The sequence below is a fragment of the Ambystoma mexicanum genome, chromosome 6p (genome assembly GCF_040938575.1).
Source record: "Ambystoma mexicanum isolate Mex_15411 chromosome 6p, UKY_AmexF1_1, whole genome shotgun sequence".
Classification (NCBI taxonomy): Eukaryota; Metazoa; Chordata; class Amphibia; order Caudata; family Ambystomatidae; genus Ambystoma; species Ambystoma mexicanum.
This window is the reverse complement of record NC_090935.1, coordinates 1,262,722,340-1,262,744,823: the sequence shown is the minus strand read 5'-3', so window position 1 is coordinate 1,262,744,823 and position 22,484 is coordinate 1,262,722,340. Positions and strand designations below refer to the sequence as shown.

At 46.0% G+C, this 22,484-nt stretch overlaps 1 protein-coding gene across 1 annotated transcript in view; it reads right to left on the bottom strand.

Moving 5' to 3' along the window:
• The window catches only part of GLDC (glycine decarboxylase), a 472,733-nt gene that overhangs the window by 154,765 nt on the left and 295,484 nt on the right, over positions 1–22,484 (bottom strand). The window contains exon 15 of the mRNA XM_069625925.1: positions 22,153–22,295. Coding sequence (XP_069482026.1) covers positions 22,153–22,295 — 143 coding nt within the window. The remainder of the gene's footprint in view (positions 1–22,152; positions 22,296–22,484) is intronic.

The following is a 22,484-nucleotide window of genomic DNA, read 5'->3' as shown; positions in this document are numbered from 1 at the left end:
AGTCAAGTTTACGTATTTATCTCTCGGCCTTGCGGTAGTGTGTAGCATTAGCTAACAATAATTTCCCCATTTATGTATCCACTCAATATGAAGGCGGAAGATTCTCCATCCGTGTCGTTATTGCAGTCATCAGCCACTTCAAGCGCCTATCGGGTAATCTTACTTAGCTATTCTGACACTGACTTGTTTTAGGCATGTAAATCAATAGTTTTAATTGATCGTGTAATTATTTTACCTAATGGTACACCCTTGTACTCGTCCTCTAGTCTTTGTTTTCAGTTATAATTATTGTTATCCAAAATAATGCAAGTACTGTCTTTCAGGGAGATGCTGAGGAGTCCAACGCATTGACGACAACCGTAGATGTCACTCAGATGCTCGAGGTACGTTTCCGGACAGTTCCATCGATGGAGATCATCAGATCTTGCATTCTTGTAGCGTGATTGTTACACACAATGTTTCTTTCGTTTTTAGCCATTGATATGTCCTTCTGTCGTCGCCCTCCTATTTGTCTTCTTTTTTCAATATTGTGTTCATTACTAATGAAAGTCCTATGTTTCAGGGAGTCGATGGAGCATTAGTCCAAGTAGAAGGGGGAGCATGCAGTTACGGGTCGGCGCAACAGCTTGCAGAAGTGTGCACCGCAGTTACATCGTCCCTTGATGTTCTTATGCATTTCGAGGTATGGATACTGACAGTTCGATCAAGCGAAATCATATGACGTGATTACATCCGCTATACTTCCTTCTTTATTAACGCAAGTACTATGTTTCAGGGAGATGACGGAGCTTCTTCTACAAGAACATCACCCCTAGTAGTTGATGCAGATCTCTGGGTGGTGACACTTCCAACGATCGAGCAAATCGAATCATATTTACATATCCATTATTTATTTTAGACAACTGATCATTTGTGCAGGTCTATTTAGATGAGCCGTTGACGCCTGCTCAAAGTTTATGTTCTTTTTAACAAAATAGAAAAGCATACTAATGCAATTACTGTGTTTCAGGGAGTTGCTGAAGCGTCATCTTCAATAATATCATCAATGGAAGTCTATGCGGAGCCCGAGGTATGGATCTTGACAGTTCAATCTAACTAGATCAACAATGCGTGAAGTATTGTCGTTTGAATGTTCTACACAATGCGTTCATTCGTGTTTTGCTATTGAGATGTACGTATGCTTATCATGAAAATATAGTCGTTGCAGCGCGAGAGGAAGTGGAGACATGCACACACGAGTCGGAGCAACAGCGTCCAGATGTTGAAGTTCGAGGCAAGAAAGTTTCAAAGAAAAGAAAGCAAAAGAAGGTTAGTGTCCTGTTCACTATATTATGTTGTCTTTCACTGTCAATAGTTCAATACTGTAAGTTGTGTTTAAACTGAACATCCCTTTTCTAATCTGTCCTCTAGTTGCGAGTGGGTGTAAGAACTAGATCTACACAGACAGTGAAGCGAACGAGAGATGTTGCTTGTCAAACCTTTTGGCAGGGACTTGAGACTGGAGATGCATCGTGCCAATGGGAAGAATATGAAGTGATTGACAACGGAGCTATACCACCACCAGCCATTGATAGTGAATGTCCTCCTGGTAGTTTGGATGCAGTCGGAGATCAATTCACAGAATCCACTCCCGCAAAAAATAAGAGCGCGCGAAAGTTGAAGACATTGTTTTTTTCTCCCATCTCCGGACAAGGAACAGATGTTGCAATGGAAGAGAATGACGTGGACGACAATGAAACACCATCAATATCACTCAGCATAGCGGAAGACGATATCAGAGATTGTACCTTTCATGCGAGTGACATGTCCTCAACGTTACAGGCCGAACCAGCTGGGATGCAGAGTGACAGTATAAGGAAAGAGGCCAAATTCATTGTATTCGATAGCTGTTTGATGGATATTATTATGATGATGAAATGTGGGCATTCGGTTGGTGGGGAAGTATGTGGGGAGCCATTGATTAATGTGACTCGTGCAATTCGAGGCACTAACCTTAAAATACATGCCACCTGTACACAATATCATCCGTTCGCATGGTCTGCACAACCCATGCTGGGGCAACTGCCAGCAGGCAATCTACTTTGTGCAGCGGCCGCACTTTTTAGTGGTTCAAGTTTTAAAAAGTTACAGTATTTCTTTCAGTTTGTGGGAATCCATTTCATTGCGAAAAGTCAGTTCTACAAATACCAAACCGATTATCTATTTCCAGCCATCAGCGAAGCTTGGAGAATGGAAAAAATGTCAATGGAAAGTACATTCGCGGGCAAACGCTTCAGGCTAGCCGGTGATGGACAGTGCGACAGCCCAGGATTTTCAGCCAAGTACTGCACCTACCACTTTCAGGACATGGAAAGTAAGAAAATTGTGAGTTCGGTGGTCGTGCAGGTGTCACAAAGTACATCCTCAGTGGCCATGGAGAAAGTTGGCTTTGTAGCATCATTGCAAGAACTACAATCGCGGGGAATGGTGATCGACCTGATAGCCACGGACAGACACGTTTCAATTGCCAAGACAATGAGAGAAGAGTACAAAACTATAAATCACCAATTTGACGTATGGCATCTTGCAAAAACAATCAATAAAAAATTGTCGGCTGCAGGAAAAAAAAAAGATATGCAAGGTATTTCACAGTGGTCCAAGTCAATCAGCAACCATCTTTGGTGGAGCTCAAAAACATGTGAAGGGTCGTTGGAAATTCTACTGGAAAAATGGCGGTCAGTAATGTTGCACTGTAGCAACGTACATCGATGGTCGACAAATGAGCATTTCCACAAATGTGAACATGGCCATTTGTCCACAGAGGAGGCACGGAAGAAGAAGTGGTTGATTCCTTCATCACCCACTCACAAGGCCATTGAAAAGATTGTATTTGATAAAACTATAACAAGAGATTTGAGGGGACTCACGGAATTCTGCCACACAGGAGATTTGGAGGTGTTCCACAATATGTGCCTAAAGTACAGGCCCAAAAGATTGCATTTTGGCATGGAAGGCATGAAAAATCGGACTCTTCTAGCGGTCTTGGCACATAACCATAATGTTGGCCGTCAACAAAGTAGGACGACCGGAACTTTAGGGACGCTTCGCTACAATAAGGCCTTCACTAAAAGAAGTAAACAATGGGTGATCAAACCAGTGTTTGAGGATATGCAATATGAGTTTATTGAGAGACTTATCGTAGATGTCCTCGATAGGCACATACATGGAGTGGTGAACGAACCTATGCAGGGGACAACTGCATTGCCACCCAACATTGCCTCTGTTCCATGTCCACCTAAAGCAGAGCTCATTGAGAAATACACATCACGGTTTAAATGATTGTAATTTGATTGTCTGTTCTCTCGAGTCTCCTCATGTTGCAGGCCCATTGCAATTAAACCAAACAGTAATATAAATCATTTTTACAAAAATTATAGAATGTTTCCGTATTGCAAAAACATGGCCGACCCATAGGGACAATAAAAAAAAAGGCACGCAGACAAGATGTCCCTAAAACTAACTGCAGCTAACTAGAAATGTGTGCTCGCTCAAAGTGAAGGTCAGCTGCTTTGATGTTTTGCTCGGGTGGCGGAACGGCCCACGACCCAATATAAGGTTCTATTGTGATTTGACCTTGACAGGCCGGGACCATCCTGAAAGACTAAGAAAAGATAATGAATAAAATTTCAGAAACGAAACGATGAGCCACGTTCATTAGAAGAAGTAACGTCGGCAAAGAAGGAGTGGTGTTTCGGGTCTGCCCTACACAGAGACACAATGGAAAATGCAAATATAATGTAAGTAACTTTTGATGAGTTTATACCGCAATTTCATTACTATACAGTGGCTTTAAAGACGGGTTCAGTTGTACTTGTTCGTTCTATGTGGCATATTGTTTTCTACCGCGCACTATCTTGAGGAGAAACATCTGCTTTTACTGAAGCACCTCAAAACCTTCCTCTTTGCTTCTGCTTTCTCTCTCCCTCTCCCCTGCTACAACTGGTCCACTGTCTGCGACCTCAGTCCTGGGCCCTTCCACTCTCCACCTGCACTGCCTCCCTGTCAACCCCTGCACTGGGGGACTGTCTCAGTATCCTACAGCCCCCCCTTCCCAGCACTTGTTCTGCACTTACCTTGCACTTGCCACCAGCTGGCCCTATTTATTTATTATTTTATGCTACTTACCTTGTACTCCACTCCCCCCCCCCTCCATGCCTCGCCACGCCTTTAAACACTTGTGTACACCCAGTAGCGCTGTCCTCGCTATGAAATGAATAATTTTAATAAGGATCTGATGGTGAGACTAATTTCATTTTTTATGTTTTTAGGTACATCATTCACTACTGTCTGTGTCACGAGTACCAGACACCGGCGGACGGCTTCTACAGCCGCCAGTTGCTTCTCCGCGTGAACAACGTTACCACCCTGACCATTTTATGGGACGATCGCCAAGTACAAGTATGCCCTTATGCGGTACTAACGGTTAGATGCAACATACCTACCGTTGTGGTGGCCTAGTGCCTCGTTGTTGGAACAGCCATGCGATTATCAGTGCGACCGAAGAGCTTATTTTTATCGTAAACCAACACCCTGTGTACTGCACACGAACATCGCTTCCCTCAAGACGAACTAATTTGGATCGAGAGCAAAGAAAAATGCAAATCGCTGAATATTCTCTAAACATTTGATGTCCAATAAACGTACTTTGCCAAATGTACAATCTTGCCGTTTGCTTTTAAACCACGGTTTCACATTCCGAATTGTGGCGCTGTATTGTGAGATGCTCTAAGACCCTGTGTACAGCAAAGGACCATCGCGTTCCTCAATACGAACTTTTTGGAACGTGAGCAAATAAAAATGCAAATCGCTGAATATTCTCTAAACATTTGATGTCCAATAAACGTACTTTGCCAAATGTACAATCTTGCGGTTTGATTTCAAAGTACAGTTTCATATTCCGAATTGTGGCGCGCTGTATTGTGAGCTGATCTGTGTTGATTTCCGGGGTCTGTGTGGAGTCGCGTAGAAGACGCCTGGGCGCGTTTGCCTACGCAGCTCAGTCACGTCACGGATAGAGGCGGGGAATATGAATGTTTTGATAAAGTCTGTTTCAGGGGCGGGGGATTTGATTTAGTGCCGCAAAGGCAGGTGAGCCAGGTCGATGCGGCGGAATGATAGGATTATCACAAAATGGAGGCTGATTTCGAGTGCGATAAGGGGCGAAAAGTCGGGTAAGGTCCATAGGAAAGTTTCCTACGATCTACCGATTTATGCTTACAAACACATGGCCGACCCGTAGGGACAATAAAAAAAAAGTCCCGGAACTCTCCTTTAATCCCAAATTAGGATTCAATTAAAAAAAAAAAAAAAAGAAAAGCAGATTACTAATTATTTCATAGGTTATACATTTTCCAGCACATTGAGCGATGTCATTTGAGGTCAGTATTAACGCTTATTTTGCATCACCTTTACAGTATTTAGTTATAAGGGAGGGAAAGGTGATCGATCAGAGCATACGGGTATTCTACAAAAATTGATTCTCCCAGAGGGATGAAGGCAGTCTTTTATCCCAGCAAAATTAATGTTCAACAATTAAAACCTGTAAAGGAAAAAGCACTTCCAAAGCCAATAGGTTCAAAGGGGGTCTTTAGGGAGCCAGGAGAGCAAAAGTCAATGGGCCCGTTCAAAGTTCTGATGTTCTCTTCTTAGAAATTTTATTTAAATAGTTAGTAGATCAAATAGAAAAATCACAGCAACCCACGAGAAGTCACCTTGAAGGAGCACAAGCTGCAAGGCCAGTGCAAGTGAGTGGAGGTCAACTCTCCCCGAGGTAGGAAGTGTCATGATGCCTACCTCCAAGGAGCCAGGTCCAACCGAGCAACCCCAGAGGCAGGCATCATTTCCCCCAGGGGAGTGCCAGCGGGCCCAAGCTGGGGCCCTTTGGACGCAGTCCTGGCGCCTTAGGCGCCAGGCTCATGTTGGACCTCTGTCCTGGCGCCTTAGGCGCCAGGCTCATAAAGCTAGACATGTGTTCAAGTGTTTTAATGTGCACTTACCTGATGCAGACCATGCTGCCACACCCAGGCCCTCTTGAGGCCTGAATGGAACTACTTTACCTGTGGGACTACTTTCCACCCGGGTGTGGTCGGGGAAGGATACATACCTGATCGGAGGAAGGATACACACTTGGAACTTCTTCCAAAGCTATTTAAACCACACCCGATCAGCAACTCACGCTTTGCGTTGTTCTGCTCCTCGCAGCTGGACGCTCACAATGTCAGCTCCTGCATCTGGACTTCAGCCACGCCGGTCAGCATCCTGGGTCACCTGCAAAGGGAGACAAGAGACCTTACCAGCTAAATCTGCACCACGGAGACATCACACCGACGATCCTGAAAAGGAAGACATCATTTTTAAAAGCATTTTGTTACGATCGCTGCAGCGCTGCATTTCACTCACCTTTCCTGGGTGCCTCCATCTTCAGCAGCGATCATCCGGATACACAGCCACTTCCCAAAGCCTAGAGAAAAAGACAGAACAAAAGGTGAGATAAGGAAGGGAATAAGACTTACCTGTTGGGTTATTCCCATTTCATTTCGGGTCTTGCCGCTTCCAGGCATTTTCCGGACCCCGGCCCCTATGGGGAAAAAAGACAGACATTGAATGAGCGTATGCAAAGACAGTTCCCGAGCGCTCATCCAGAACTAACCTGCCATTTACTGGAACTGGAACTGCACGTTTCACTTCGGGTCGGCGCCATATCTCCGGCATTCCGAACTCCGGCCCCTAAGGGGAAAAAAGACATAAGCATTAGCGCTTGCTGCAATAAGACAATGAACATTATTATTAAGCTTGGACTTTTGAACTTGCAACAGAACTTTTACAGAGCCTTACCTGAATAGTCAAGCTTACCTGAACTCCCATCAATCCTCAATCCAGTGAAGTAACTGGGTTTCAACGCGCCCCTGCATCAGAAGCAGGATGGAGAGCTCATCCTTCCTGACCCTAAGGTGAGACTTCACGGGGTATCGTAGAGGGTTGGAAGAGAGTGGGAGGCTTGAGCATAACTCAGTCAGTAGGTAACACTCCCTTTTCACGCACAGGGGAATATTCCTGCGAGCCGGAGAAGCCAGAGTAGAGGGCCCTTCCTGTCCATCTTCAGAGTCCTGCGCTTCACCATTGAAGAAGCATCAGCACTCGAAGCCAGACCTGCGCCTCCGTGGGAATCAGGTGAGCGTTACAGGAAGTACCACAACTGGCAAAAGGTTGATGTAACCCCAAGCCCCACAGTACCTGTGAACTGAAGAATGTGTTCCAGCTGAATGCCTTCTTGTTGCAGTGCAGCAGACCCTTGTTCCTTGTCCTTGGTTGTGGTGACAAAAGGGAGACGTCTGGTGGTTTCCTGCAGCAGCACTCGCGAGAGGGACTTGGCATCACTGAATTCTCCTTGGTTCAGCTGCTCTGGAGTTTTGGTGCCTTTTTATTAGCGCCAATGAACGAACAAACAGCTCTGGTTAGAAGTTACTTGATGCCTCGGTCCTGGACTCTGGCGAGGGGACTCTGGATGAAAATGTCCTGCTTCTGTAGGGTCCTCTGGATGCCCACAAAGTTTTGGTCAGATGCGCGCTTCGCAAGACCATGCACTCGATGGTTAGGGTTCCCCATGTATTGGGATTCTGCAGCCTTGGTAAGCCACAGCAAGGCGGGGGAATGGAGTTGGTCTTGAGGCTAGTTGGACCCAGCAGCCCAAGGGAGGAAGTCGTCCCGTGCGGTTCTTCACAGTCAAAACGAAAATGGGGTCAACAGTGTGGCAGGGCTTCACCAGGCATGTCACGGTCCAGGAGTGTGCTGCTGCTGTCTCTTCACGTCTTCGTCTGATGTTGTCCTCCAGTGGTTGACTCTGCCTCTAGTCCCAAAAGTCTCGCCTTTTAAGCAAATTCATTCATTCATTCATTCATTCATTCATTCATTCATTCATTCCCTTAGGCTGTCAATTACACAGTCATCTTACTATTCTTGGGAACAGTAGTTCACCCATGAAAATGTAGTTAAACATTAACAGAAGTCCGATAGACCGCTCTGTGGCACTGCACAAAAGGTGCTGTGTGTCAATTCAAAAAGCAGATGCCTGTGGCGTTTACCAGAGTCAGAAACACAAATCCTAGTCAGAAAAAAAACACGAGTGAGAAAAAAGCCGCACTCACTCCGGAGTTAAAATTAAAGCGTTGGGGGTCTCTACAGTTAAAGGGAATTGGTACAGAAATTAAAATTATCCCCAACAAATAGACATTAATGATACACCTGGATGATGCAAAGCCAGCCAAGAGTACTTCCCATTTGGTGCCACCATTAATGGGAGAGGAAGTGAAAGGGGAGAGATTAGAGATGAGGAGTCCATAGATCCGGGGAGGGGACAGACAAGAGGATATTGGTGAAGACCTGCCTGGAAGTTGCACAGACAGATGTTTGCGGTAGGAGGCCAGGGTTAGTGGTCAGGATGTCTTTGTTCTTTTTACTTCCAGACTGTGATAGAGGAAGGGTGGGTGATAGTGTAGCAGTTCGAGAAGATAGGGGAGATGGTTAGTACCATTGAGGTGGCATAGGATAGTTGAAGGAAATAGGAGTGGCTACACAGCCCAGCCCTATCCCAAACTCACGAGGTGGCCTAGTAGTCACAAAAAAGGACACAAAGCACACAAAATACATTTCAAAAAGGGGTGCAAAGATGTTAAAAAACACACACCTAGATTCGAATTACAAAAAGGGTCACGAATGCAGTGAAAGAAGAAGTAGATCAGGTGATGCAAGGAAGGCAGAGTGAGATAGGCCTAGTTTTTGGTTCAGGGTTGTTAGTGGAGGCGGCAGTGGAAAGATTCAGCCATCACTCACTAATCGCTCTGCAGAGAGCATGGAGGTGCAGGGGCTCAGGTTCATGAGGTAGCAGGCTGTAATCAGGAGGCTGCTTCATTGGTTGAAGAAGGGGACAGAGGTTGGAGGCCTTCCAAGCCCTCCTTGCCCAGACAGGCACTGACAGGGGCCTTAGATGTGGCCCTTTGAGCGGGGAGGCTGGCTTCCCCGCCTGCCGGCTCCCTATTGGACAAGAAGGTGTGCCCAACCAATCAGACACAGCATGACAACAATGTTGTTGTCGTGGTGGTCACAGGCACTCCAGTGCTGAGCATGACGGCCATTTTAGGCAGCGTCGATTTGCCCACAGGCTTCATGAAGGGAGTTTGTAAAAAAAAAAAAAAGGCGCCGGTCCAGCGCGGCGCTTCACGTTCAGTGGAACTAACCATTGTGGCCTCCACTTGCTTTGCTTGCAGTGGAATTGGCTCCCAGGTGGAAACCAGATTGTAGTAGGCCTCTGTAATCCGTGCAGGTTCCCCACAAGTGTTGGCACGCGGTGCAGCTGGAGATGAGGGCTAGGATGACCTTGTGCTGTTGGCTGAACAGTGCGAAATTGCTGCATATACCGAAAGCCTCACTTGAACTGGTTAGAAAGGGGGCTTTCTAGCTAGCAGCACCTGCAAAATGGAATGCACTGCCAATAGTATTGAGAAACTGCTAATCTTTGTAAGGATTCAAGAAACAACTTAAAACTTATCCGTTTAGATAATCCAGAGTGACCAGCCTCTGCTTTCTCTTGTATCCTTTTTCAGCGCCCGTCTGCCTCTAGGCCACTTTGGCTGCACCTTAAACACGTTAAAGTAATAAGAGGCGCACTGCTGCCGGGGCCAGATGTGAGCCTTTGAGCTTAGAGGCCGGGTTACTCAATGCTTCCGTCAATGGTTAGGTTAGTTAAAAAAAAATAAAAAATGTACAGTTCTAGTATTTGGCGCACACACAAGAATCATCATGCACATAGCAGAAAACAATCAAGAAGAAAACCAAGGAACCCTCCCACGGTTCTAGTTGCACACTTGTAGATCAAACTCTACACTCCAACATATCTTTATTTTTCACCCTTGTGGCCGTAAAAGTACTTCAGGATACATGAAAGACAAAAAGCAAAAAATAAGCAAGCATTCCTTCCAGATTACTGGTAAAGTAATCTACAATGACCCCAATGCAGAGTTGTTGGCCCTTGAGCTCCCTTCCAAGTTTAGTTCTCTACAAGTAGAAGGAAGAATGAAGTTTAAACAACTATAACTAAGCAATTCCCTTAGCACGTGCTATCTGAGGTTACACAGCAAGTTACAGTGTATGTTATGCACCGAGATCTAACATACCGGCGCATTTGCTTCCAAAGCTATGAGCTGGTCACAAGTACAGATTAATGCGCATCCCAAACCCTCATGCACTGGTCTTCTCTGCGATGGCTTGAACCAAATGGGGTTGCCCGCTATTCTTTATCCCCCAAGGTAGTAAATTGGTGCCAGAGCGCACAGGCAATCAGTGATGTATGGCAGGTGGGCACTAATTTCTACAGTGCTATTTGGAAGAGGCTGGGCTCTCATGCCCAATATGCGATTTGCCACAATCTGCTCCCTGAACTTTATTTGTATTAAATCGGCAACATTTCCTCCTTGATGGTGGAGCCTTGTACAGCTTAGGAAATCCTCACGGATTCCGGATATACTGCCACGCACAGCACGGATCCAATGGGTGCATTTATTTGTGAAAGCTTCCCTAGTTTCAGCGTGATTGTGTCCGTTTTGGAACCTTGTCCAAAAATGGCACCTCCCCATCTTGCCAACTTTCTTGTCCTGTCCAAACCATAATCGTAGTCGGGGTGCACCGGTGTAACCATAAGGGTAAAGTTTGGGTTTCACATGGTCATCTTTTATAGCTGACTTGCCAGCCTTACGATTGACACTTGCCGCACAGTCTGCTTGCCAAATAGACTACGGCAGGAGTGATGGTGCTGTACGGTTCAGTATATTTGGGTTGGGTGCATGGGGTCCGGCAAGGATTATTATGGCCAGAGTCCTTTTTCCAGACGGGGCTCAATACGCATTCATTTTCCCACATCTTTGACTCTTTCCTTCCTCCCTCACATTCAGGACCTTGCCAAGAATGCCCACTTTCAACTCTAGCTCCTCAAAGGAATATTGTCCTTTCCTCTCTTTCCCCCAGAATCTCAATGTCTCTGGAGCATTGGTTCTCTCTAGGCTATACTACTGCAATAACCTTTTCCTTAATCTACCCTCTTCCCCTCTATGACCCCTCCAGCTAATTCAGAATAGGGCTGCAAGGCTTATCCTTGGTCTCAAGCCCAGGGACTGCATATCTCCAGCCCTAATATATCTCCACTGGCTCCCAGTTGCTGCAAGGATGAAATTCAAATCCCTCTGCATCATCCATAAGGCTGTCTGGGGCCAGGCACCACACCATCTACAACTGGATCTCACTAAATACCCCCTCCAGATCTTTACGTTCCTCTGGCACCAACTCTGTGCGTTAAGCACTTTGCTAAACAGCAAGCTGGTGGTCGATATCCGTTTCCTCAGCAGGCTCTCTCCTATGGAACAGCCTCCGCCTTCCTCTTGAGTCGGATCGCCTCAAATTCCAGAGGCTCTGCAAGACCTTCCTTTTCACCTCTGCTTTCCCTTCCTACCTCCTCTGCTAACCCTCCTCCAGTTGCTGAAATTGGTGACCAGGGCCCTCATGTGTCCACCCGAGTCCTGGCCTCCCATACCCAATCGCCTTCAGCCTCCGCCAGCACTTGCCTTGGCACCCACTGGCCTATGCCACCACAGGCTTGCATTTATTTATTGGCAGCCAACCACTCTCACCTAGTCACTTAACAGCTGCTCACTCCCTAGCACTTCCCTCTTTGGTTCACCTAGCACTTACCCACCTCTCCCTCTTGCCTAGTCTCCCTGCACGTGCACGCTCCGAATGCTCACAAGGCCTAGTAGCTCCACCTTTATCTTTCATGATTATATTTGCTTTTCATTCCCATGTTCCCTCCCTGTGGGTGCTTTGAAACTATTTACTTGACGTATAAGCACCTTACAAATGCACAATAAATAAAATGTTGGTATGGCTTGTGCTTATGCATGCATAAAGGTTACAACATGCTAACATTTTAGATATCCCGTTGCACCTTCTATACTGGTTGACACCTCCACCATAGATCTTCCCCTTCCATAAACTTCAAGCAGAGAGACGAGTTGTTTCTTTAACTCCACTAACTGCCAGGACTGTGCTGCATTGACACCAGCTAGTCCCGACTGCCCCCTTGCTCGCTTGGTCAGGGGGATGTGTTAGAAGAGTACCTGAGGTAGCTTGTAGGTAGGGCGATCTACTACAGGACAGAAGGCCACTCAATGTACACCCAATCTGCCTGTTAATATTTTGGTCTAGACTCGTATTGGGGATAGCAGCAACGGTCTCATCAACAGCACAACCACTGACTTCTCCTCCCCCATTTTCCATCATGGGGCAAGAACTATTTAAGGCTTGGGGTAAATTGAAGATTGCACGTCCTGGTTGTGTGCCCTTTATGGATACATTCCGGTCCATGGCGTATCTTCGGACTATTGGCAGCCAGCAGGATCCCCCCCCAGGACACTGCTTTGACCTCTCCCCGGCTACTTCACTGTTGAAAGTGACAGGGGTGTCGACTGTGGTAAGCGGGCACTTTGACAGGTGTCAAAACAGCTGTAGCACCTTGGAGCATATCACGTGTTCAGTGGAATTAACAAGAATGATCTCAGACCCAAACAAGCAGACGACTCAAAGAATAAGGTACTACTTTATTGTCAGCTCAAATAAAGTAGAGCAATCTGGCACACAACAGATTGTAGTCCACGCACTCACAGTTAAATTGATTATACAAAGACGTTATACTTCATTATGCGTCAGCTTTGAGGTCATCCTACGCGGTAAACTGTAAAACCTATTGAAGGGAGGGATTGGTTAAGAGAACATATGTATCTATATATCATAAGTATTATTAATGTTACTGGATGCCCCCGATCTGGTAGGTACGCCTTGAACCACCTCAATACGTATTATACAGATTATAGCAGAACAGCAGCAGAGGATTGGCCTGTGCAACAATGTATAGCATGTTGCTACAATAACTCCTATGATTGGTTGGCACTCTCTTGCAACCTTGGACATTCGGCTCATTAGCAGCATGTAGGCAAAACGAAACTGTTGCAGAGAGCAACATTAGACTACTACCCACTTGCCCAATTAGCCCATCATCTCAGACCCAAGCCAATATTTCTTCTTTATAGTTGTCCTTGCAGCCTGTTCTCTGCTCTGGGACTTTTAAGGGAGCGCAAGTACACAATTATCAGCGTCTGGAGCTTAATGAACAGCCCTTGGTTTTTACTTCTAATCACGTGTGAGGAGACCATGATTTTGTCAATTTCAACCTTTTATTTATTGATATTTAATTCAATTAGGATGGGTGTCATTACTCCGCTAGGCCTCTGGAGACAGTTGCTCTACCTCACATACTTTCTTGCATCCTTCACTGTCCAGTACTTGGCACTTGCAGAGGTTTCCTACTTTGCTTAATCTAAGATAAATATGTCTTACGTACATGGCTTATCCTCTTCACTACCTTTGTGCCTTGCAATTATTCCTTGATGTGGCATCCTTGATCCCAGGTCAATAGACCCCTCTTTATTCCTCACACAAAGCTGTTTTCGAACATCTCCTGACACTGCAGCACTGGACCGTCTCCGAGGTAGCTCGATTGATTCTACACGAGTCCGGCATCCATCTTTTTCTCATGGCCGGTTTAGGCACATTACATTTTCCTCTGCAGCAAGCTTCTATAGGTTTCATCTACCATGCGTTTCCGCGAATGTACATTCACTACATCTCTTCTCACTTATTTCTTTGGTGCACATGAATTCTTCGTATTCGATTACATGTTTCTCTTGTTACTTCAGTTGCATCTATATTCTTTGAGTATTTGCACATCGTTTCAGTAAGTCCTTGGGTCTTCTCTTCACGATGTCACTCTGCTGATGGCAGATTTTCTTTAAAGCTCTTCAAAGCTTAGTGGTTCCTGCAAATCACCCACTACCCTTTCAGTTCGTGGGTACATTTGATACGGTTGTCTTGAGTACATCATACACTCAATGTAGTATTGGAATGATACCTGGCCATTTTGGACATGCAGGGTGGTGTTTTTCTGCACTTCGTGTGCTTTCCCCTTTTGCTGCTCTTGCCGTGCTGAGGAAGGACATATGGACCACAATTCGCCCGAGGGCAGCTGGACACATTGTGTTGGCTGGGGGAGACATGGCCCCAACCAGTCCAGTTGGTGTTCCTCCTTTGTTTTGGAGACATGTGTGCCCCTTACCTGCACCAGCTCCTTCCCTACGGGCCCAGGTGCCTGTGAGTCTGGCGTTTGCTTTGTTTCTGCCTAGTCACCTCCTGCACACATTGGTGCAAAGGAGACAGGATTTTGGCAGCCCTTTGTCTTGGAGGAGGCACTTCCTCCCTTCATTTCCCCAGCCATACTTCAGTTACTGGACCTTCCATCCCCGGGCCCCAGTGTAATAAGCCTGAAAGTGGCAGTGTCAGGCAAGCACCAAGTTAGAAAAGGGAGGAGGAACTCTGGCAAATCCCCCATATACCAATTCTGCATAGAGTACCCCTAACCTCCTCAGAATGCCCCTCTAATAGGATTTCTTCCCACCGCTGAAATGGTTAAACAGTGCTCTTTAGGTGGGAAGAGCATTCAGTGAAATAGTTCTGTGTTAAATTCCCGCTTTTTGAAGGCAGCACATAAAAAAATAGATTCATTTTGGTCGATTTTGTACAGCCTTAAAAAATAAACAAAAAATGTTAAAAAGCACATGCCTGTGGGTTTTCTTTGAATACAAGGGGGTGGGGATGGTCAACCCCCCCCTCCAACCCATCGCCTCTTTCCACCAAGCTCCCCTGCTCCCCACCACATACATGCAACCAGTTCCTTTCCACCCACCCCTCCCCTTCACAAACATGCCTTTACACACACACACACACACACACACACACACACACCACCCCCCCCCCCCTGGGTCTCGCTCTGCCTGTCAGCCCCTGTGTGCACTCGTATGCGTCACAGGGGCCGACAGTTCGACTTCGAAAGACCACTGTGAGAAGTCTTTCTAAACGAGTAATTTGTTTGAACGCTTTAAAAAGAAAGGAAAAAAAACACTTAATACCGCCAAATTACCCTACATTCTAGCCCATTCATTCTTATTAAAGTTGCAGTTAAGAAAAAACAACGCCAAATATGTAGTGGCGTCGCTAGGGAGCGGCCTGGTGGCAAAATCCTGTACCCCCCCCTCCCCCCTGGTTTCCGTCCTACCGAAGGCGAGACGTGATCCTGTTATCCGTTTGTGGTGTTATTTGCGACACTCACTAAGGCAAATGTCTGCAAATCACACGACAAATACTCTTTGTCTCAACGCTAGCAGTGATCTTGGTGTGCATTCTGGCATTGGTATGAGCAGGAGCCACTTCTCAGGTGTTGCTGCCCTGCTTCTGCACAGCGACCTCTATAGCGTGCAGCACCTCCCATCAGAGTGTAGCGCACGTGGGGTGAGGGTAGTTTGCATGCCCAAAAGCCTCTCTGCTGGAGTGCTTGTGAAGTTACACATTACCTTTCATGGGCGGCCTCACCACTTTTCTATGTGCCCCCCTACTTTTGTCTTTGGCCCCCTGTGTGCCCCTCATAAATTGGATTCCTGGCGACGCCACTGCAACCATGCAGTATCCTCATCGGCACAGCCGATAACACTTACATGGGACAAGATTGCAGGATATATTTAATTTCCAATTCTCAGAAATGCGCAGTTCCATCATCCTTTTTGCTGTAAAGACCCATTAAAGTTGTGGTTTTGTAAATGAGGTGCAGCCCATTAACAATGCAGACACGCTTTGCTGCGTTTACCTTTGTTGATCATTTATTTCATCGAGCAGAGCAGGACTGCAGGATAAAGGCAGCAAAATGAACATGAAGAAATGCCGAAGGAAAGGTACATTTACTCTCGACAGGCATCCGGCTGAGAAAGGACATGTGGTGAGGATACGAAGAGGGAACAGCTTACTGAAGAGAATGCATGCCAATACATGCAATATGGTTCGACGTTCATCCTTCCTAGATGTGATCTCCTTTAACATCCTCCAGTGGAAGGGGCAACGAGTCCAGCAAAGCTTTGTTGCAACAATGGGACCATTTGTACAGATATTTCCAAACCAGCAATGGGTGTGGTGTCTGTGGCAACCCTTCAGACTAAAAATAGGACTGGTAAAACTGCATTCCTTCTTGAATGCGAAATTATGGTACACAGGCTTCTACCAGTGCCGGGAACCGGAACCTCAAGCACGGCCACAACTTCACACTGCACAAGAGACATTTTTGAAGTCGAGCCACTTGAGTCGAAGCACATATGATATGATATTTATGACGACCTCAATACCCAGAGGTTTCTAAGCACGGACCTGGGGATCGAACTTGTGTTGCTCTGCATAGTCTTGCTTCCAAGACTATGCTCTGCCCGTGAGCTATCCTCCCGAGACCATCAAGATGGAAGCCTTGCTGTTCTGGGTTAAATCCCTTGAGTTTCATTTGTGCTGTGTGGCTGATGGCACTGGCACTCCCTCTCAATTGGGCTACAGTATGACAGATCCTTTAGTAAAAAAAATGTTTTATTAGTTTCAAAGTGACTGACGAGTAACACCTTATAACAAACCTTTAAACCAAAATTAAGCCAGCCCATTACCCTTGAACAGTTCAGAAAGACCACCAATGTTATCCGTCACCCATCATCCCACATAAAACTCATAACCAACTCCTATCGGTAGGATGCAGTAGTCGCATCACAGCCTCCCGCACCACCCCTCCACGATTCAACCCCCCCCCACACTCCTCCCAAGATCCTGTAAGGTTCAGCAACTTCCGAGTCCCAAACTGCTCTGGAGTTGGGGTGAGTTTAACTTCCCTGATGCAAGGTGGTTTATGCTTTGCAGTTTAATACCTTAAAGAAAGGGTTGTTCAACTCCAGGCCTCTAAGTCCAGAAACCTGACGTGTTTTCAGGACATCCCTAAAAAATGAATGAGAAAAAAAATGTGCATACATTTAGAATCATGGTATGCAAATTTCTCTTGAATATTAATGAGGGGTATCTTGAAAATCTGACATGGGTCCGACGGTCTAGGCCTGGAGTTGCACAACCCTGCCTTAAAGGGTCTCTATCCCCAGTGGGCATCATGTGCCCCCGTGCACTATAGAGGGGAACTAGAGGACACCCTCATGTACCACCTTCGTGCTCATCTTCTAGCTTGGGAAGGTATCCAGATACTTTGGTCACCCAAATTACATGTCCCCAGACCCAGGCAGGGTACATTATAAACAGGATTAACAGCACAATTTGGAATCCTATTGCTATAAGGGCATACATAAAAACCACTTCTCCACCTAAAGAAAATTAAAAAGCATCTTGAATGTGTAACTCGCTTACGCATGGAAGGATGATTTGAACGCAAAACTGGATATTATTCAAGGGATTTTTTTTGGATTGCATTCATGGAGTAGCAACAATCCCTTCTGTAACTCGCCAGAAGTAGTACGTCCAGTTTGCACTGCAAAGCATACATACATTTTTGCACACTGTGCAAAATTGTGTACACAAATGTACATGCATGTACTGATCATTACACAAACCAGACGAGTATCATTGGGAAATATGAAGTCTGGACAAGGACACAATGAAAAACACACCCCGTAGATCGGTCTGCAATACCCCCAGGCTGTCCCTAGGGAGGCTGGAGCGCTTGAGCACCTGGGCCATGGCAATGATATGCTGGGCAGGCAGGAGGACATGGGCATCTCTGCCGTACAGGTAAACCACCTTTCCATAAGCGGAAAACATTGGCAATTGCACATAGAGCCACCATGCAATAGGCTGTACCTCCTCAAGACACTGTTCGTCAGTGCCAAGAACCATAGCCGAGAGGCTCAAGACATAGTACTCACTCCAATAAGTGCCCCAGAGATTCCCCCCCCACTCATTCAATCTCTGAAGGTCCAACAGACTATATGCAACCCAACCAAGCTACTTGCACATGACAATTAAATAACCCTCCAAGATATCAAGCGAGAGGATGCTATCCCTCTACAATGACAGTGCCGGCCAAAGATCCTAGCACCAAGGGACCTAAAGTTAGCACCCTTTGGAATGCAAATGTCTCTATGCGCTCTTCACAGGGCACTAAAGCAGAGCTCAGGGCACTTCCAGTTTGCATGCATCAACACAACAGCAAAGCCATCTTGCAATTTCCCCTCTCCTTACGAACCTAAACCAATCCCCTCTTTCAAATCAGCCAGAGAGCCTGGAGACCACATAAGGTGCAGAGCTGCGCAGTATTAGTCCCAACATAGAGCCCTTCCAACCACAGTATTAGACAGTTTTTGCACCAAAAAGATCCGGTCATCAGAGCACCAAGTCAAAGTTCTATAGTGAATCCAATTGTATTCAAAATTATTCTGGTATATTCCCCATTTGCTATCAAAGCAATACTAAGCCATTTGTAGACAGTACAAGATGAATGACTGCCAACACGTGTTTCAAGCCGCAGGGTCTTTCTCAAGGCAGGGCCACCCAATATCCTGTGCCCAAGCAGCTAAGCCACCAGCAGACAACCCAAGAAGAGTGGTTGTTGTGCCCTCACTTAGACAGCACTATCCCTTAGAAAACTTGCCCAAACTTTACTGCACTTTCGAGTTTGAGCAGAGGGCTTATTTGTATTAAATGTTTCAGCATCATCATACAGCGTATGCAGATTAGATCTTACACAGCTAATCACCTCAATTGCCCAAACCATGATTACTGATGGAAGCTCTATTGGGATTTATCTTGATGTGGTGGCGTGAGGCTGCGTCTGAAGCTTAGCACCTTCCGTCACTCCAGCCGGTCCACGTAACCTGAGCTCCAACACCGGGGATTTGTCCTCCTAAACGTTGTCAACATCACCCACTTCAAATATACAGGATTCAGATGCTACAGCTGGGAACATTTTGTTTAACCACTCAAGACTCCACCCCCACTTTTAAAAAGGAGGGACCCTAATTGCCCCAGTTGCACAGCCTTGACCTCATCTGTCCATTGCCGTTTTTCCCCGTTCCCACCATTTGCTGTCCACTATGGCAGGGAAATGGAGCACACAGCATGGAAGGAGGATTGCATAAGAAGCAGAGTGCAAAGTCAAATGTCAACCTCTCCATAGGAAACACAACAGGCACATAGGCTTTACAAACACCTGAACAGAACAATCCTAAGGTTGCTCCAGGTTGCTCTGCTCGGCTACCCAAAGAACAAGGCGCTGACCAGGGCCAGAGCTGCCAAAGCCTTAAACTAGCACACTAAATAGTCTCCCTGGGGTCTTCAGGGTTCTTCTCCGAGCCCTTCCTAGGTAATCTACTTGGTTGTGCTCCACAAATTACTGCGCACATTGTTCTCACAATCAATGCATATATAGCAATCAACTCACAATCATTGCATGGGTAGCGTTTCCTGTTTTCAGCGTTTGATTTTTGATGCAGGTGGTGTTTTGCCAGTTTTAAAAAAAAATCCATATAAATGGTTAAAAAGGATGCTGTACGTACAAGATGAAGAGGTCGTGTACAGCACTATTAATAGTGAAAGGCCAAAGGCGCACATTTGGAAAAGGTTTGGCCAAGAAGAGGGGTATTGAAGCCAAGGGGAGGTGAGCGTGCACAACCTTGACTGATAAATCCTTAGTACTCCGTTGTGATGTCTTGATAACTCTGTATGGGGTGCAAACCCATTGATGAGGGGCCTCCGTGAAAGAGCACTGCAACTCTAAACTAGAACGAGACCTTGGCCGTGAAGCCAGCGGTCTGGGCTGCACTCCATGGTACCACTATCATGTGGTGTACATTTTCAATATTGTATCCAAGAAATAATATAGTATTGTAAATTTGCATAAAGAGTTCCGTATTTATTCTTTTAACTGTTGTAGAGAGAATTAAATAAAAAAAATGTCCAGATGCATCAGATGTATGGCCTATGCATTTCGGACTAACATGTCCTTCTTCAGGGCCAGTGTTCGGTATTATATCTTGTCTACATACCACATGATATATTGCCAACAAAGTTCCAAGCAAGTGTCAATTTATTGCCTCCCAAGCTCTCCTTTTCCCTGAGATGTCACGCATGTACAAATGTCACAATCCCTTAAAGACTTTTGATGATACATGTATGATGGTGTGTACAATTGTCGATGTGATATTTTGTGCTTAACATGTGGTTTACCATGGGTTGGATATATGAGGGTACTTCATACTTCCACTTTGGACAAAGGTGGCCTCAATGAAATGGGGCCTAACAGCTACTTGTGATCTTAGCTGACAGCTATCGAGCGACTATAATTCACCCACCCGAGAGTTGGATGAACTGTCCTACTGTGTTGCCTGAAGACATGTTTGGCAAAGTAAAATAATGTGAAGGGGAAATTCATTGTAGCGATGATGTGCAATATTCCTTTGTTTCCATTTAAGCGAAAAACTGAATTACGAGGTATAGTGGGGGGACAGGGGGCCGGGGTTAAGGATATTTATTGGGTGTGAGTTAGCAGAATATTGAAAGGAATAGATATGAACAGTTATTTGTTACCTTTTATTTTCAAACGGGAAACTATTTTAAGAATTGCAAGTGTAAAGACATCTGTGATAAATTACAGCAGCACATTTTGCAAAGCTAAAAGGTAAAAATCTATTGGTTTTCAGAGGCCAAGCCACCTCGTTCCTTGCCAGAGAGAAGCCTCACTCACCCCCCAGTGATCCATCTGAGCATCCACTGGGCAGGCGTGCCTCGCCACAAACTTTAACACTATGCACAGGGCAGGGGTCCCCAACCACCAGCTGTACGGATGTTTTGGATTACGATTCACATGGTCCTTCTCGTTGACCGTGCTGGCAAGGGCTGATGGGAGATTTAGCCCAAAACATCTGGACAGCCAAATCCCTGCCATAGAGCATACGCATTTCCCACCCAAGCCTTGCAGCGTTGGGGCAAGTCCTGCGTCCACTTATTCCATTCTACTCCGTGAAGGTGCCGTCATGAATAGGGATAACAATGTACACCAATCACTCGCGCTGCCATCTTGGTTCTGTTGCTACCGTCTGGAAGGGGCTAGAAGTGAAGACAGAATTGGACTGATCCATTCACAGACCACAGAGGAGCCCCAGAATGCGTGGGGAGAAACCCAGCTAGCAAAATAGGTTTCTAGGTCAACCTTGTTCCCGTAATTTTAGCAACTCTGGACTACTCCATGATAATGTAGAGTCCTCCCCTCAGCATGGTGCAGCTGTGACACTCCGGCCTTTGCAGTACCTATAGGCAGCAGATGCAGCACCACTAGCCATTACATATTAGTGCACTCAATGCTTATAATTCAGATACAATAATAATAATAATTTGGCATTTATATAGCGCTACGTATCCGAGTGCTGCTTATTTCCCATGGTGTGCGGTGCTCATTTATCGACCTCGGAAGGATGAAAGGCTGAGTTTGGCCCTGCCGGGATTCGAATCTGAAGGATGAAAGGCTGAGTTTGGCCCTGCCGGGATTCGAATCTGCGTCAGCAGGCTCTGCACAGATGTCAAATCGAGCGCTCTACTCGCTGTGCTATCGGACCAGCCCATCAATAGCAACTACTGAAAGCTCGAGACACTGGAGAATGCGACCAGGTCTCTGGATAACATTTTCTCTTGAGCTAAAACATCTAGATGCCTAAAAATCACATTCCCTGTACCCATTAGCTAGCCACCTCGCAGTAAACAGTGTTGGGTGCGAGACATCACAACACACACAAGGCTTTACCCTCCCTCGAAAACTCCTACCCGAATAGGACTTCGAGACATCTTGTTAATATCCTTTTATAGTAAAAAAAACTCCCCAATGTATCAAAGGGCCCGACCTCAAAACAGACTAACCAGGGGCATCTACTCCCACCCCTGCAATAGATCGGAAGTGGCTTCAAGGAGGAGATCATAGCCACAGTATAGACACACATCTCCAAATAAACATCCTAAGGATATGATGCCAACGACAGCCATATTGCACTCCACATTTTTCTGCCTTTTATCCTGCGTAAGTGGGAAGACCAACACACATTATGCCTCCAACCAATATTTCTTACACCTGATCACAGAGACAGGATCTCATTGGACATTGCGATCGCTTACCTGTTTGGCTGGAATGAGATCCGGTCGTAGCCTGTGATTTCACAGAGATCTTTCTCCAGCTCCCTGAAAAGCTGCTGGTACCCCTCAGCCTGCTCAACGGGCACGAAGGGGTGGATGTTGGCAAACGAAGGCCAGGTAATAGGCTGGGGAAAAAAGAACAAACTCTTATGGCGCGATTTCCATACACAACATGAGGCCGTGCAGAGGACAGAGTAGTCTAAAAGTTAGGACATGTTCCCAGTAGCATCCAGGGTCGGACTGGGGCATAACATTTTCTCGGGCACCAATGCAAAAGTGGCCCACAGTTGCAAATGGCAATTCATTTGTTTCGC